General features: G+C 36.0%; 1 protein-coding gene across 4 annotated transcripts in view; it reads left to right on the forward strand.

Moving 5' to 3' along the window:
- The first annotated feature begins 722 nt into the window (after positions 1-722).
- The window catches only part of TEX9 (testis expressed 9), an 83,531-nt gene continuing 65,999 nt past the window's right edge, over positions 723-18,254 (forward strand). For all 4 annotated transcript variants that reach the window (XM_059180599.1, XM_059180602.1, XM_059180601.1 and 1 more), the window contains exons 1-6: positions 723-872; positions 976-1,067; positions 8,698-8,761; positions 10,679-10,758; positions 16,363-16,408; positions 17,375-17,457. In XM_059180599.1, coding sequence (XP_059036582.1) covers positions 804-872; positions 976-1,067; positions 8,698-8,761; positions 10,679-10,758; positions 16,363-16,408; positions 17,375-17,457 — 434 coding nt within the window. In that variant the 5' untranslated portion in view covers positions 723-803. The remainder of the gene's footprint in view (positions 873-975; positions 1,068-8,697; positions 8,762-10,678; positions 10,759-16,362; positions 16,409-17,374; positions 17,458-18,254) is intronic.

The following is an 18,254-nucleotide window of genomic DNA, read 5'->3' on the forward strand; positions in this document are numbered from 1 at the left end:
GTTCTGCTTCAGTTTACTTGTTCCAGATTGCAGTTCTCTGCTATTCCCAAATAAACCCATTTTTCCTAAAATAAAACAGTCTTATCTTTTAAGGCTACCACCCTAAATGTGAAGGTTTACTTCTGAGCTCTCAATTTTATCCCAAAAGAGCTGGGAAATTTAACCACTTACTGTGTTTCAGCCACAATCCTAATCATGAATTCACTTCTCCTAGTAACTCTATGAGATGGCCACTATTCTTACCCCCATACTGTAGGTGAAGTAGCCAAGATACAGAGTGATTTTCCCAAGACTAAACAACTAGTAAGTGGCAGAGCCAGGACCTTGTTAGGTCCTACAACCTGAACTTAGGATGACTGATTTGAGAGACCGAGCCCTTAATCATGCTATAAATAAATGTGAGAAATTAAAACTTAGAATTCCAACGAAGAGTTCGTTTAAACAACAACAGCAACAACAGATGGAGGTCGAAGTGGTCAATATATTTGGAAAAGCACAAGAGTAGAGGCTTTACTAGCTAGCTTCTTACAGAGTTTTAGAAACGAATCTGCCTGCCTTGGTTGAAACCTTTCCAACCCCAGCTTTAAGAATTTCCAAGCGGAAGCACCGGGGAGGCTTCTCTGGTTACTGGGGCAGTGCACAGGTGCGGTCGCCCTTTCCGCCCACAGTCCCGCGGTCCGCCCACTCCCCTGCCCCCAGGCCCCACCCCATCCTCAAGCGGCTCTCCGCCGAGAGCCCAGGAGAGTTTGGAGTCTGGGCTCAAGGCGCTGTGCTGTCCGGGATGTGATAAATCTCGCGGGAAGATGCGCTCGTTGCCTCGGTTACAGCGTCCGTGGTCCCGAAAGATGGCGGGGCGAAGTGTTGGTCCTCGGGTCAGTTCAAACAGACTCCGGGGTAGCGACCAGCTTCTTAGCCGGCCAGAGAACGCGGGACCTCATTTAAATTCGGGTCTGAAAGTCTCTTTCTCTTTTACAGAGACGGAGCGTTTCAGGCGCTCCGCTCCCGCCGCGCGTTCAGCAACCTGCAGCGTCTGGACGGGACCTCCTAGCCAGGGAGGAAGAATATAAGTAAGAAATTAGGCCGTTCAGTTTTTCCTTCTTTCTTTTACCCAAATGAGGTTGCTTACAAGTACTTTCGTGGTGACTGACTGGGTATTTGGGATCCCTCACTGTTCGTTCTCCTTTCAACATCCTGTTCGCTCGTCTTCATCTCTTCTTAGCTCACTTCTTAGGTGTTTGAAAGGGGTGAAAATTTAGCCCAAGTAAACGTGTTCATCAGCAAAATGATACTGCTAGAGGTGATTTGGCTAGCAGGAATTGCCAAATAGTTTCCAGTTCAAGAAAACCCATTTAATTGGGAGCTCTTGGAAGTTTAATTTTGTGACTTTCTCCTAGGCTTGGTTTCTAAACTGAAAGCGTACTCCTCCTCCGTGCGGTTGGCATTCCCGTTCTCTCCACATTGGTGGTGGTAGGAGGCTGTCCTTTCCTTCTCGTCTTTCAGTGTAATTACACCTATTCTGACAACACGTGCTTTCGTTCTTGGACTATTTCCCTCTTCATCCCACAGTTTTCGCACAGAAACCAGAGTAATCATTTAATTTGATCAAGTCAGTTTTTTGCCTGAAACTTTGCAGTGGTTCCCTGCTGCACTTTAGTAAGTCGGTTAGATCTGACTCCTGTGTCTTGTTTGATCTGGTGCCCTCTCTTTTTTTGCCTCAGAGGCCTTCTGAGTTTCTCAGGCTTTTCCCTTGAGGGCAGTCATACTCCAGCCTTCCACCTGTAATGCTAAGCGTGGTCTTCCTGAATTATGTTAAGCTTCCTAGTTACTCTTTTTTTACTGACTTCATATTCTTTGCAGTTAGCATAATGGTTACACATTAATTTGTTAGTGTACTTTTTGTCTGTTTCCTCCACTGGTCTGTAAATTCTTCAAGTCAGAGGCCAAGTCTATTGTCATTGCATATACCCTTATAAAATACCCTTATTTTAACAACTCATTTTCTTTATAATTTACCTAATTTAAATTAAAATTTGAGAAACATTGTAGCACTACTTCATATTGTTTAACATAAAGTTACCACATGATCTATACTTAAAGCATATTTATTTTTATTTTCTGACCAATTTACTCTTTTTTATTTTTATTTTTTAAATTATTTTAAAAGATTTTATTTATTTATTTGTTAGACACAGGTAGGCAGGCATAGAGAGAGGAGGAAGCAGGCTCCCTGCGGAGCAGAGAGCCAGATGCGGGGCTCAAGCTGAGGACTCCCGGATCATGACCTGAGCAGAGGCTTTAACCCACTGAACCACTAAACTGGGCACTAAACAGGTGACCAGTTTACTCTTTTTTAAATTCAAGTTAGTTAACATACAGTGTAGTATTGCTTTCAGGAATAGAATTTAGTGATTCATCACTTACACGTAACACCCAATGCTCATCTCAACAAGTGCCCTCCTTAGTGCCCATCCCCCCACCTAGCCCGTCCCCTCCAGCAAACCTGTTTGTTCTCTATATTTAAGAATCTCTTATGCTTTGCTTCCCTCTCTGCTTTTATCTTATTTTATAAAACTAAAGCATATATATTTTTTTTTTATCAGAGAGAGAGAGGGGGAGAGAGCAAGCACAGGCAGACAGAATGGCAGGCAGAGGCAGAGGGAGAAGCAGGCTCCCTGCTGAGCAAGGAGCCCGATGTGGGACTCGATCCCAGGACGCTGGGATCATGACCCGAGCCGAAGGCAGCTGCTTAACCAACTGAGCCACCCAGGCGTCCCGAAACTAAAGCATATTTAAAGTTAAAATGGAACTGTACTGTCTTTTGATAAACTAGGCAATTGTTAATTTGCCATCGCAAATAGGAAGATAATAATTCTCCTCTACTTAATTAAATGAGTCTTTTTAATAAAATGAGCTCAAAAGTGTATCTAAGCAACTGATCTCTTGTCCTTGCTCAGGTCTGAATTAGCTTGCCCAACCACAAATGGTTATTTTCTTTACCATATACCAGATAGCACCAAATGCCTGCACTGGTTAGGTTAAATCAATTTACTTACTTAAGGGTATATTTTGCACCTGGCTCTGGTGTGTTGTTATGGTCCTGCTTAAAATCATCTTAAAGACATCTACAGAATCTATTCTATTTCAGCAGAAATCATTTTGTGGTAAAGGTGGCCAGTTGTTACTTGTTCTTTTATCTTTACTGGGGTGTGCAGATCTGAGGCATATATGAACAGAGGAGCTCCCAGGCTCAGCCTGAAACTGTAGACTACTTCTGTGCCATGCAGAAGAGTAAAATGTCTGGCCATTCTTGTAGGCAGAAATGAGTTAATAAGAGAGTATTAAGCCATATGTTCTTGGTAGTAAGCATATATGGGATGTCTTCATTCAGCAGAACACAGCACTTCTTGGGAATCCCAATCCAAAATCTTCTATAATCAGCTCTTGTCGAATATTTGGAGGAAATAATCACTGAAAGGATAGATTACAGAATATGCTGATGGCTCAAGTCAGTAGGTTTTCCATGTTTCATGCCTATGTTCTAAAACCTGAAAGCTAAACAATAAGACTATGTGACATCTGTTTTAAATGTCCTGATAGCTGATAGGGCAAGCCCCACCCCTCCCTATAGCCCATGCCCATAAATGCCAATTACATTTACAATTACATTTACAATTTACAAGGACATTATTTCCTTTAATTCCTATTTTGAATGAATGTTAAATCTCATCAAAACTTTTTTCCCAAATTAATTTAGGTGATTAAATGCCCTGTCCCTCACACACACACACACACACACACACACACACACATTTAATGTTTTAATATATTGAACTACCAAGCAGATTTTTAATTTTCCTTTAAAGACTGCTGGATTTGATTGCTATAACTTTATATAGGTTTTTCGCATCTTTGAACAAAAGTGAGATTGGCCTTATACTTCTATCTTGTTCTTTTCCTTCTGATTATTCTCCTAGTCGCATGAAATAACCGAATAGTTTTCCTTTTTTATTTTTTCTGTTCTTGGAAGCGTTTTGTAACCAGGGATCATCTACATTTTGGTTAAAATTGTGAAATTGAGTATGATGTATTTTTTGGATAGAATTTTTTTGCCTATCAATTCAGTTTCATTAAAGATTATTCATTTGTTTAAATGTACTAATGCTTCCAGAATAAATTTTGGTTATTTGATAGTTTTCTAGAAAAATGTCCACTTCATGTAGGTTTTAAAAGGTAATAGCATAAATATGCTCTAATATGCTAATTTTTTTCATTTTAATAATAGTTAATGCTTTTTGAAATTCCAGTATAGTTAGCATACAGTGTTATATTCATTTCAGGTTCACAATATAGTGATTCATCAATTCCATATATCACCTGGTGCTCATCACAACAATTGTACTTCTTCATCCCCATCACCTGTTTCACCCATCCTCCCACGCCCTCCCCTCTGGTTAAGAATCTGTTTCTTGGTTTCTCTTTCTCTCTTTTTCTCCTGTTTGCTTATTTGTTTTGTTTCTTAAATTCCACATATGAGAGAAATCATGTGATATTTGTCTTTCTCTAACTGACTTAATTTCACTTAGCACAATACTGTCTAGCTCCATCCAGATCTTGCAAAGGGCAAGATTTCATTCTTTTTTTTATGACTGAATAATATTCCTGTGTGTGTGTGTGTGTATACCTTATAAGTTTTAAGTCTTGTCTGTAACCTTATACACATCTTTTTGAAGCTTTCCAGTATTATTTACTTTTGTCTTTTTATCCATCTTGCTGGAAGGTTTATTTTATTGGTCTTTTCAGAGAACTAGCTTTTGATTTTGTTGCTAATCTATGTAGTTTTTTAAAACTTCATTGGACTTTAGCTCTTCTAATTATGGTGGATTTTTTTTTTACTTTTTAGTTTAGTTCTAATTTATATTTAGTTTACTTTTATTTTGTTTTTTAGTTTTTTCTTATTTTTTAATAAATACATTTAATTTCTGTAAATTTCTCTCCAACTACAGCTTATTTGTATTTCAGGAGCTGTTTTGATATGTATTTCTTTTGTGGTTATTTAGTTTTAAATAATTTATGATTTTCGTTGTGGTTATTTAGGAGTTTTGTTAGTTCCCAAGCATATTGGGTATTTGCTTGTTTTATTTTTGTTATTCTAAATTTATTTTTAATTGCACTATGATCAGAGAATTATTTACTACTGATTTTTAAAAATATATTGAAACTTGTGAGCAGTACATAGTCAACTTTTGTAAATGTTCACGTATTCTTCATAGGAAGGATATTTACTATTTGATGAATCTCTTAGCTCAAGCCAATTAATTTGGCTGTCCATAACATCAGTATCCTCACCTTTTTCCCTGCTAGCTCTGCTGATTCCTATTAGAGGTGAATTAAAATAAACTATAACTGTAGTTTTAAAAATTCCCCTTATAATTGTGTCCATTTTTGCTTGGATGCTATATTGCTTGATTTACTTAAATCTTTTAGATGAATTCTTCTTTTCCTTACTATTCACAGCCATTTTTTTTATTCCTTTATTTACAAGCTTCTTATGTCATTTAGCTTTAACAGCATCCTTTTTATGTCCTGTCTAATCATTTCTGCCTTCTGATAGGTGAGTTTATTTATATTATTGGGTTATTAATTTGAAGTTATTTGAGCAATCTTATTTTTTGTGTTTTCTTTTTACTACCGCTTTTCTTTATTTTTTCTGTTTTCTGTTGGATTGATGGAATTTTTGCTATATTTTTATTTTTCTTTTTCTGGTTTGGAAGGCTCTTAAAATACTTGAACTTGGTTTTCCCATCTGTTAGGTTAGGTAATGATTTACTTCCTGTTTATCCAGGTTATCATTAACATTTTTATATTATGTACTAATTTGGATTTATCATATTTTCAGGTTTTTTTCCTCATCATGATTTTTTTTGCAGGTTCAGCTTCTTCCTTCCCGAAGTATAGACCCTTCATTACTTTTGAGTCTGCTCTTTTCTGAAAATTTTGTTACATGACATTTATTTTTCAATGAGTTTTGCTGCACATAGGATTTTATCCCACTGAGCCACCCAGGTACCCTGCTGCACATAGGATTTTAAATGGTCTGTTTTCTTCCTCCCCAGTCCATTAAAGATAACACTTATTTGTCCATTGGAATCTAGAGATGTTGAAAAACCATCTTAGGTTTTTAGAACATAATGCCAGTAGACTATTTTTCTTGGTTCTTTTATAATAATTCCTTCGGTAACTTGAAGATTATTTTTGTCATTGAAGCTCTGCTATTTCACTATGATGTATACAGGTGTGGGCTTGTTTTCTTTCTTTCTCTCTCTCTTTTTTTAAAGATGTAATTTCTAAGTAATCTCTACGTGCAGTGCGGGGCTCATACCTACAATCCCAAAATCAAGAGTCACATGCTCTACCAACTGGGCCAGCCAGGCGCCCTGTTTTCTTAATTCTACTTGAGATTCATATCTTTCCTCAATTTAAGAAAACTCTCAGTATTCATTATTGACATTCCCTTCTTCTATGGAATTTCCTTCTGCAACTTCTATTAGGTAATTAGACATCTGTCTTTGTCCTATAGTCTCTCTTCAATGCATGTTAACCTCTTTTATTTTTTTATCTTTTTGTTTCTCTATCTCCTTTAGGTGAATTTTCTCCTGTCTTCTCACTCATTTCCTTTCCAGTTCATGGTATTGTTCAGTGTATCCATTGAGTTTGAGTTTTTAAGTGCAATGATTATGTTTTTCATTTATGTAATTCTGTTTGGTTCTTTTCTAAATTCAGTGTTCTTTTGTAATAAATACTTCTTCTTGCCTAATGGTTTCTATTCCTGCTTTTGAGGGAGTGGGCAAATGAAAAATGCTGATTTAAAAATCTTTTAAAAATAGATTTTTAGATTTAGATGATCCTGTTACTGTGGTCTAAATTTTGTTGTGTTTACTAATTCTCTGCCTCCGTGATTGCTTTCTTTATGCAATTTGTTGTCTTTGTGAAGTCATTTTTAGCAGGCTTTGCTTTCTGAGAGAGTTCCATATATTCTAGGTAAGTGTCCTTGTAGGTTGATTTCACATTTACTTTTCCGGGCTTATCAGAGTTTTGGTGTGGTGTGGTTTTGGTGTGGCTTTCTGTACTAAAATTTGGCATAGGGTCTCTATACCATCTGAGTAAATGAATTTGCTGTGTTTGCTCACAAGAGTCTTTTCCACCCAAGGCTCCAGTTTCATTTCCGTTTACCTAAGGTTAGGGGTGTTTTTGTAGTCTGTGTTTCACAGGTGTAGCCTTTCATGACTCCCACACATGCATCAGTTTTTAGCTGTTAGATACTTTTGGCTTCTGTTCCTGTTTACTGCTCTCACTTTGAGTTGCTGCTTTATTTTTAGTGCCAGGGTATTTCCCTTGCCTGAGCTGGAGATTAGCAGTATTTCCTACATTACATTTTATCCAACACGTCCATTGGTTTGAAGCAGAATAGTGTTCTGTGTCACCTCAGAATACTGTATTGACCAGAAGCTTCTATTTAAGTTCTTGTGATTCTTGTTAAGGGAATACGAAAAATAAAGTAATGGCATATTAACTGCAACTTCAAGTCTTTATTAAATATTTTTCTTTTGATTAACTCATCCTAAGATGTAAAATATTTCTTAGAACATTAGGCTGTTTTAAGAAGGGATATAGTGTTACTTTTTTTTCCCCCTGGGAGTGGGGATTGTCAGTGATTTTTGTTATTTCTGACTCACCTATTTAAGTAAAACAAGATGTTTTAAAAATTGCTCTACGTGTTCCTTTCATATAATTTCAAAAGAGCCTAGATGGTCTAGAAATGTGAGCTATGAGTAAAACTCAAAAGTTTTTTGCTGTTGAAGATGTTTACTATCATGTTAACCTTTAAAAGTGAAAAAAGGACTTTGACAGTAGGAACAGTTGAGTACATTATATTAAGTGCAACTCATTACAATATTGTTTAGCTGTTTAATGCATGGATTATAGATTATGCAGAGCTAAACAATTCCTTCTATATTAGTATGGGAAAACATAGTATAGGTGAAAATTAGAAGGGATATGAAAAATAGGAACATTTAGATGATGGTGATAGGATTATGAGCAATTTTATCTTTAAAAACCATTTCCTTTAGTGATACTGCCATTCTTCCATTCAAGTTGGGCCATATAGTACTCCTGTTCTTTGCCAGCTTCCAAATAGATAGAGGGGAGGAAAAGGAGTGGCAGGTGGTGGTTCAAACAAGCACCTTTGTTTCTGAAGCTGATACTGAAGTAACTGAGATGTGGGCCACATTAGCCCTGCTCACTAAACCCCAGATTTACCTCCCCAGTTGCAGCAACACCCCCACACCAAAGTAGGCCTCTCCCCCATCCTGCCTCATTCCTGCCCCCATTTGGAGTTAATCCCATGAAGATGAATAGTGGAACTGAATTCAACCTACCCAATTTATTCTACCCAAATAAATCATTACACTTGAAGTGAGGGCCAGAGACCAAGAGTTAGTGTTTGAATTTCTACCACAAAAGATCATGAGTTGGAGGTAAGTGTTCTAATAGTAATGGTAATTTTAGAGTAAAAAGGTCATGTGAATGTTTTGGCATTTCTCGATCAGTTAAAGTGTAGTTATTGAAATTTAATTACTTTTATTTTTGTTAGAATCTTCAGTATATCTCAAATACTAAATTATTTTTTGCTTTTAGGCGCTTGAATGCAGAATTAGAGGCAAAAACAGCTGATCTGGTTCGACAAGCTGAGGAAGTAATAGTAAGTGAATGCACGATTATTATTTATTTCCTACGAGTGCTAGTTTTTTTTTAACTTTCTAAAGTGCCCAAAGCATACATTTTTAGGTCAATGAATTATCACAGATTGAATATGAATATATGAATAGATGCATATATGCACTTGTGTTTCTGATATGCACACATTTCCTAAAAGCCACTGAAAAAGTGTTTTCCATTTAGATGTCCCAACCATCTAATTAGTAAGAACATTGATATTTAATAATCTTTCCCACTACTTTAAAATTAATATTTGAGAGTAGATGTATAGAATAAATGCTGGTAATTCAGTAAGGTTAGACATAAAATGGGCTCAGGACAAAAGTTGAATAAAGGATAACAATTATCACTAATACTCATGATAATTTGTTTCTTAAATTCTGCAGTTGGATTTAATTCAAATTTTTAGGGCTAGACTAGTCAGATTTATAGTTAGAAAAAAATGTAGTGAAGTTATATCACTAGACAAAGTCAGTATATTTTGCCCCATTCTGGCTGCCAGATTGGTTGTTCCAACTTTAAGCAGCAATTTAAGAATTAGCATTCCCATTATTTATTGATAGGCTATAGTAGTATTCCTTAGACAAAGAAAGTAGCTGTTTTCAAACTTTTTTCAATTTTTACTTTTTTACCCTAAAAAATTATATTTTTTTCTTTTAAATTCTCCACCCATCCTCCTTGGAGGTGGTAGTGAAAAATAGGCAAAAATTTGTTTTAATGCCTTTTACAGATCCATCATTATTTGTTAGTTTTGTAATAAGAATATTTCAGGTAATATAGATAATGGTTACAGATTTGCTAGTTTCATTTATAATCAAATATTTTATTAAAAATAAATTTTTACATTGGGAAGGATATGTGCTATGATGAGTCCTGTGAAATGTGTAAGCCTAATGATTCACAGACCTGTATCCCTGGGGCAAATAATACAATATATGTTAATAAAAATAAAAAATAAAAATAGAATAAATAATAAATTTTTATTATATCTTTTAGTTTTTGCCAGTGTCAAAGAGCAGGAAAATAATTAACAAACCCAGTGTTAGAGGAGAATGAAGGACTCATTATACATTCTGCTCCGAGAATCCTCTAATAAGGATGATTCCCTTTCCACTTCCTAAAAGAGTAGGGTAGAAGCCTGGGAAGTGTGGGGTAAAGGGAGAGGACATTCCTGCCCCACGGAAGCTAATGGATATAACTTTGCTGCATTGAATTTTTGTTCACTCATTTTCACTTTAGTTCACTTCAGTATCATTGCCAAAAGCTTTCACTCTTAGTGCTCTTGGTGCTTTAGTGCTTCATGGTCTTCACATTGATGCTCTCTGGGGCATGGGTGGCTCAGTCAGTTAAGCACCTGACTCTTGATTTCTACTCAGGTCATAATGTCAGGGTTGTGAGATCGAGCCCTGCGTTGGCCTCTGCACTGGGTGTGGAGCGTCCTTAAGATTCTCTCTCTCCCTCTGCTCCTCCCCCTCTGCCCCCACCCAAGTGCATTCTCTCTCTCTTTAAAAAAAAAAAATTGAGCTTTGCCCAATTTAAGACAAGTTTTTCCACCCATTAAATGAACTTATGCTCTAATTTCTTGTGAGTCTAATTTCCTTTGTGTGTTAACACAAATTGGAAGACTGATGTAGTGGGCAAGCAGGAGGTTGATAAGATCAGATAAAGGCATTGATACATTTTTCCCTTAGAATTGACTTTCTGAATCCAGAATGAATGAAAGGTGAAACTACATTGTTACAGACCTTATACTCATACCATACATAGCATTTGAGTTCTACGCCTTGATTTCATGGAAGCTGTGGACAACTCTGAAATGATTAATGATCAGAAAGGGACTTGACAATATCCTGGTTTTGTGGTTTCTCTCTATATTATTTATCTTTATTCATTTAACTAGAGAGATCACCAAGAAGTACAATCAAGGCCGGTTTCAACACAAATTAAATCCTATGAAAAGGAAGAGAATTGCAGTTTAAGGTAAGTAACTTAAATTCTCAAAACACCATTTTTGGATGATGTATGTGGATCTTTTGTCATGTAAAGTCTTTTTTGCATGTATTAGAAATCTATTTAATATATAATATACTAATGAAAAATAATGTAATATATAATATACTAATAGAATCAAGGCTTATATGAACCAGACATGATGTAAACCCTTTACCTACTTTATGTCATTTAGTCCTCGAAGTATTATTTTGATACAAATATTATTGTCTTCATCTTACAAATGAGGTAATTGGAGCTTAGCAAAGCTCAGTAGCTTGCCCAAGGATATATAGATTATATGTGATTTCACCGAGATGCAAACCATAGTTGGTAAAGATTTCTGAACCTGTTCTTAAATAGTATACTACCTTTCTTTTAAAATTTCATATGAAAATTAGATTAAAATGTTAGTAAAAATAAAATAGATCTTTTTTTCCTTGAATTTCATGTGAACTTCAGGTATGTCAAAAAAAAGGAGTCAAGATGCCTGGGTGGCTCAATCAGTTAAGTGTCTGCCTTCGGCCCAGGTCATGATCCTTGGGTCTTGGAATTGAGTCCCACATTGGGCTACTTGCTCGACAGGGAGCCTGCTTCTCCCTCTGCCTGCCACTGCCCCCTCCTTGGGCTGTCTCTCTGATAAATTAATAAAACCTTCCCAAAAAATAGGGTATCAAGATGTATTTAGGAAAACAAAGGATCTGTGTGAATATTACTATAAAATCCTACAGCATAGGCAATGGTGTTTAGTCTACATTCTAAGTCTCTTACTATGAGCTAAAGTCAGATTATTCTCTTCCAAGCCAGCAGATAGGAGTTGTATTTTGAACCTCCAGCTGACTCTTTCTCAGCCATGATCAGTGAAAATGTAGTTGATGAAACCTCCCAGCCTAGTCTCTGGGTGACCATGTGGAACTTATGGGGAAAAAAGGGCTCTCTATCCCTCTTTACTGCCACCAAAATTTGGGGGTTGATTTCCTACTTATCCTAATAATAGAGCAACTGGTATTGAGAATCAGGTGCCATATGACAAAAACTTGGAAAGTGTGGCTTTTGTTTTGTAGTTAGGTTGTAGCCAGCAAGGAAACTGATCCTGGAGGCAGGAAAGGTAGAGAAGCACTATTAATGTCATGACAATGGGTTTAGTAAAACTGCCACCTTTGGTAAAGGCAGGACAGATGTCAAATGAACTTGTGCTCTCAGAGAAAGAGGTTGGAAAACAGAATATGAGTAGGATGTGCTGTTACTATTAGTTGTATTCTTTCCCCACAGAATGCTCTTGCCAGTCTTTCAGAAGTTAGCTGGCCAGAGGCATGTGGTTTTATTTGTGGACTCCCAATTCTATTCCATTAATCTATATATCTGTTCTTATGCCAGTACCACATGGTCTTGATTACCGTTGCTTTGTAGGATTATCTGCTTTTCGACCAAAAAAATTACGAGATAAAATTGAGAAAGTCTTTGAGGAACAAAAGTCTATTAAAGCTCAGCCTTGAAGCAAAGATGAGACTAAAGATGTGGTCTTCATGCTATTAATAAAACTTTATAATGGATTAAGGTTCTTCAGGGCAAGGATCATTTTGAATGGCACCTAGTGAAACTTCCAATTTGATAAAATGGCTCCGGGCAAAGCTCTGCCTAAAGGTATAGTCTCCCCATAGAAGCCTCACAATCTCAAAGTAAGCCATTATTAAAGTGGGTGAGATGTTCAGTATAAAGAAATATAGTCTTGGAAGGAACTGTGGCTAGAGTAATGGCACATGGAACTGACCAGAATCAGATGTGAAATCCACTAATTTTGGGGGGAGTTGTGCCCACTAATAAACTTTGAATGATAGACTGAAACTGTGACTGTTTAAATCTCAAAACAGCTGTAGGTCCTCCCAGTCTTCTAAGATGAAGAAGCAGGCTGTAACAGGATAGAACGTTTAACACCTTACGGGGCTTACAAACAAAAAAGGAATGTGTTACTTAAGCAGCAGTATATTTAGCTCATACTTGAAATATTGGGACATTATTTACTTAAAAGTACTGCATATGATCCAGCAGTTCCCTTTTAGGTATTTACCCAAGGGAAGTGAAGACACATGTCCAAGTGAAAACCTGTATGCGAATGTTTATAGCACTTTTATGCATAATTGCCAAAAACTGGCAATAGCTCAGCTATCAAGTGGTGAACAGATAGGATACGCAGATTATGGTATATCCATGCAATGGAACTACTTGGCAGTAAAAAGCAGTGACCTACTGATGCAGTGACAACATGGAAGCTAAGTGAAAGAACACAGATTAAAACATATGTGTACTGTGTGATTCCATTATTTTCAAGGGTTGTTTTGTTTTTTGAGCTTTTATTTAAGATCCAGTTAGCATACAGTGTAATATTAATTTCAGGTGTAGAATTCAGTGATTCATCACATATACAACATTCAGTGCTCACCACAAGTGCCCTCCTTAATACTCATCACCCATTTAGTCCATCCCCCTGCCTTCCTCCTCTCCAATAACCATTAGTATGTTCTCTAGCGTTAGAAGTCTATTCTCTGGTTGGGTTGCCTCTCTTTTCCCCCCTGTATTCCATTTATTTGACATTTTGGAAAAGGTAAAACTATAGGAACGGAATCTGATTAGTGGCTGTGTGTGATGGAGGGGAGGAAATTACAAAGGGTCACAACGGAACTTTTGGAGATGATGGAAATATTCTCTGTCTTGGTTGCTGTGGTGGCTGCATGACCATAAAATTTGTTAAAATTTACAGAATTGTTTGGGACGCCTGGATGGCTCAGTGGGTTAAGTGCCTGCCTTCGGCTCAGGTCATGATCCCAGGTCCTGGGATCAAGTTCCACATTGGACTCCTTGCTCAACTGGGAAGCCTGCTTCTCCCCCTGCCTGCCACTCCCCTTGCTTGTGTTCCCTCTGTCTTTGTCTCTCTCACTCTCTCTGACAAATAAATAAAACCTTAAAAAAAATCTGTAGAACTGTAGAGGTGCCTGGGTAGTTCAGTCGGTTGCATGTCCTCTTGGTTTCTGCTCAGTCATGATCTCTTGGCTTATGGGATTGAGCCCCTCATCTGGCTCCTTGCTCAGTGGGGAGTCTGCTTGAAAGTTTCTGTTCCCCTGCCCCTCCCCCTACCTACGTCCTCTTTTGCTCTCTAAAAATGAATAAATCGTTAAAAACATTTATAGAACTATAAATCTAAAAAGAGTGTATTTAAAATTTTTTATATCATTATACATATGAAACTACATATCCTTATTACATGTAATGCTTTCTGATATTTTATGACAAATGATGTTTAGCAATTATTAAGATTCCAAAATTTGGATTACAAAGATTAGGCACACATTTTATCAAGTAAAGTGAAAGACTGAAATGATGGTAACAACAGTTAATCCCTAGATTCTATTGAAGCAAGTGAGAGACTGATTTCACAAGTATAAAAATAAATCTGTTGGTTTCCTTTCACTAAATTTTCCTTAAGTGCAGAGTGGTGATGACACCTCTGTTTACCTTGATCAGGTGGCTTTTTAAAGAAATGCTACTATTTGAACAGCTGGATTTTACCACGTGAAACATGCCCCTTGACTATTAGTTGGAAGTTGCTGAAGATGGAGGTAATTCTGTAAAGAGGCAATCCATTTTAGCTTAGAACAATCATTTGTGTAAATGATGGTGGTCAGGCAGTATATATTATAATAAATCTTCAACATTCAAGGTTACTCTGCCAAACAATATGGTCAGGAAACCAGAATCTCGTTTCCTAATAGCATAACATACATATCCTTCAGTCTGCTGGAAGCAAGATTTGCCACACAAATCATTTGCTATGTTACACACAAACCTTTCCTGGAGAAGTGTAACAAAAATAGGTAGAATACAGTGTTTTAGTTCATTATTCATGGAACTACACTGACAAAATAATGTCACTCTCCTAACCCTGAGGGAGACTGATAACCGTTAAATGTCTTTTGGCTGATACATATGTGTATCGGGGATGGGAGGTGGAAGATGCAGAAAAGTAAGGAAGTGGCAAATACTAATTTGATATGAAGGCCATTAAAGAGGACACTTAAAATTTGTAGAAAAGTTGGTAACTTTATTTTTCTATTTTATTTTTAAAAATTTATTTATTTGACAGAGAGAGATCACAAGTAGGCAGAGAGGCCGGCAGAGGGGGTAGCAGGGTCCCTGCTGAGCAGAGATTTGGTAACATTTTAATGTTGTATGTGAGAATGATTAAGTCTGTAATTTTAAGGTATTTTGAAAGCCGCCTTTTTTTCTTTCCAGAGCTATTTCTAGTTCTTTAAAATGTTGTATATGATACTCTCTAAGTATCTGTTTGTGTTTAATATTGAAATAACTTATGTATTACTAGTTGAGTAGGTGGCATATGATGGGAAGTAATTTTGTTTTTGTGTCCTTATTATGGTTATGAATTCTCAGGGGATATGATGGAGTTTTTTTGTTTGTTTGGTTTTGTTTTGGTTTTGGTTTTTTGGTTTTTAACAGCAACAATAGATAGTAACATGGTAGATTTTCAAAAATGCTAATACAGGTAATAGGGATAGTCAAGACAATTGATCAGGTGTAGGCAAACTCTTCCAATAAAGAGCCAGATAATAAATATTTTTGTATTTGTGGGCTTTACAGTCTTTGTCATAACTACTCAACTTTGCTGTTACAGTGAGAAAATGAATGTGAAATGAATGGTTGTGGGTGGATTCAGCCCACGGGCCATAAAGTGCAAGACCCCATAAACACTCTTTGTTTTAAATAAAAACATATTTTGAAAACTGCACAAAAAGGAGTGTATTTTAGAGGTCAAACTTCCAGTAATGAGTTAGTCATGGCAATGTAATGTACAGTCCAGTGAATGTAGTCAGTAATACTATAACAGCTTTATGTGGTAAGAGATGGTAACTAGACTTGTTGTGGGGACCATTTTGTAATATATAAAAATACTGAATCACTATGACTTACACCTGAAACTAATAGGCTATTGTATGTCAATTACACTTCAATAAAAAAGGAATGTGAAATGTTAAAAAAATGAGTTATATTTTAGATACATTTATTCATGCATTTAACAAATACCCAGTGACCGTTTAAGAGCTCATATGCTAGGTACCATGCCAAGTACTAGGCATAGAGCAAACAAGGCAGACATGATTCCTACCCTCATGGAGTTCACAGTGTAATGGGGAAAACAGACAGTGACCACGTACTTAAATACATTTCAAAGGATAACATTGGATGAGCTCACACTAAAAGCCTTGTAGTGAATCATTTTGTAAAATCAATAATCCCTGTGGGTTACCAATAATCACTCCTTATGATTTTTATTTGTTAAAATCTGTGCTCTATTTCCCTACAAAAATACTCATAGTATATCTTCTCAAAAGTGAATTATTTAACCAAAAACTTTTGTTTGTGACACTTATCAAAATTAGTTGACATGTGCTTAACTAGAATCATAGAAATGTCTACTTGCCAATTATCTGTTTTCCCTTTTAGATATAATTATTGTTGAATTTTATTGTGTCTCTGTTTAGTAACATCTATTATTAATGTATAATGTTTATTTTTGGTCTGTAGAGATCTGTTGTCTGAAGAGATAGTTCATCTGCATTCAGAAACTAAGGTATGAAATCAAACTTTTGAGGCACCTGGGTAGCTCAGTTGGTTAAGCCTCTGCCTTCAGCTCAGGTCATGATCCAGCATCCTGGGATCAAGCCCTGTGCTGGGCTCTCTGCTCAGTGGGGAGCCTGCTTCTCCCTCTTTCTCTACCTCCTGCTCCACCTGCTTGTGGGCTCTCAAATAAATAAATAAAATGTTTTTAAAAAATTAAACTTTCTATAAATATAATTACATTCTGTAGAGTTTAGGTTATTTTTTAGACTTTTCTTAGAATAAAACGGAGGAGTATGACTATAGAAATAGAGTATAAGCCTTGATACTTAGATGCCTTCATGTTGCTCATAAAATAAATTTGAATGCTTTTTTTTGCCTCATACTTTCACTGAACAGTTTGGATATATATTGGAAAAAATTCTAATTAAAATGAATCTGTAACCTAAGCATTTTTAGTTTTCTCTCTGAAGCCCAAATTTACCACATACACCACCCAAAAAAGAAAAGTATTTCTATACAAAGGTGGTAATTTGAGAGGTTTATTTATTCATTTAGATATTTACAGTGCATAGATAGAACACTCTTGCAGGTGCTAGGCAAATTGGGATCTACAAGTTCCCCACCTGCTGGGATCTAGGCCAATGGAATGGTATATGTGCGGGTCAATCTGGGAAATGATCAGTGAGGAGAACTAAATTCTGTGAGCCAGAACATCCAGTGTAATGTTCACTAGCTAGCTGAATATCCTTGAATTTTGGAGGCTCATTTTCCTTATCATTGAATCTGTTAGTGCTAGTGATATCTAGGTCTTTTCCAGCTATACATTTCTGGGATTCTTTAAAATATAATTTGATTAATAACGTGAAAATAGCAATTCTTCTGTGTAGTAAACTCACAGTTCTGTATATTACAAAATTGCTTTTCATGACAAATGATTAGAATCTAATTAATCAGTAATTTAATTCTTTTGATGTAGCCAAAGACCAAAAATGTTGATGCAGTAAACAAGGTTCCAAACAAACTGCGCTCTGCAAATAAAGGAAGAAAAACAAATTCAAGGTATAGTACAGTTTTAAAATTATTTTCCTTTTTTAGTTTGATGATTCACAGTACCATCATTTTAATTATTAAGCTCTATTGGTTTCTCCAGATCTTTTTATACCTTACACTGTGTTTATCTTATCTGCATTGAATAATTTAAAACATGTTCTACTCAGAAATGTCTTATAACAGTTACTAAATGTTTCATGTTTTTCTCTTAAGCAAAATCACCACATTTCAAAATTTTAAGTGTTAAATATTTTCTTACAACTTAGACTAGAACATAGGTGTCCTTCTCTGACAAGTGTACTTTTATGAGCTTTTAATAGAACACTGTACATTATTGCATATATTGACATACAGAATGATCTAGTGTGCTCTAAGTAAGACTATCATATCATTGTAATTTACATTCTGTTGTTTTTGGTGAGAAATAATTCAAGACTGTTCTTAGTATTTTAAGTTGTAAAGGGGACCAAGATGCTCTTTAGAATAGGAGACCTAAAAAAGGAAGGTCACACATGCCATGTATTATACCAACCAGCTTCTTTTTATTAAATGTGTAACTTACCCAAAATGATAATTTACATTATACTCCTAGAAAACTCTTTGTTAATGTTTGTGTCTTTTAATTGGCTAAATAACTTTTTTGTTTTTTGAATAAAAGAAGGAAAAAAGAATGAAGCAATTATTAAGAGAAAATAAATCTAAAATAGAAGAAAAGAGAACTAACAGAACTGCTTATCTTATTTTCAGACTTCAAAATTACTTTTTAAATAAAAGATTGTTTTTCTGAACAAAATTCTGAAGGCCTT

Source organism: Mustela lutreola, chromosome 7 (assembly GCF_030435805.1).
Source record: "Mustela lutreola isolate mMusLut2 chromosome 7, mMusLut2.pri, whole genome shotgun sequence".
Lineage (NCBI taxonomy): Eukaryota > Metazoa > Chordata > Mammalia > Carnivora > Mustelidae > Mustela > Mustela lutreola.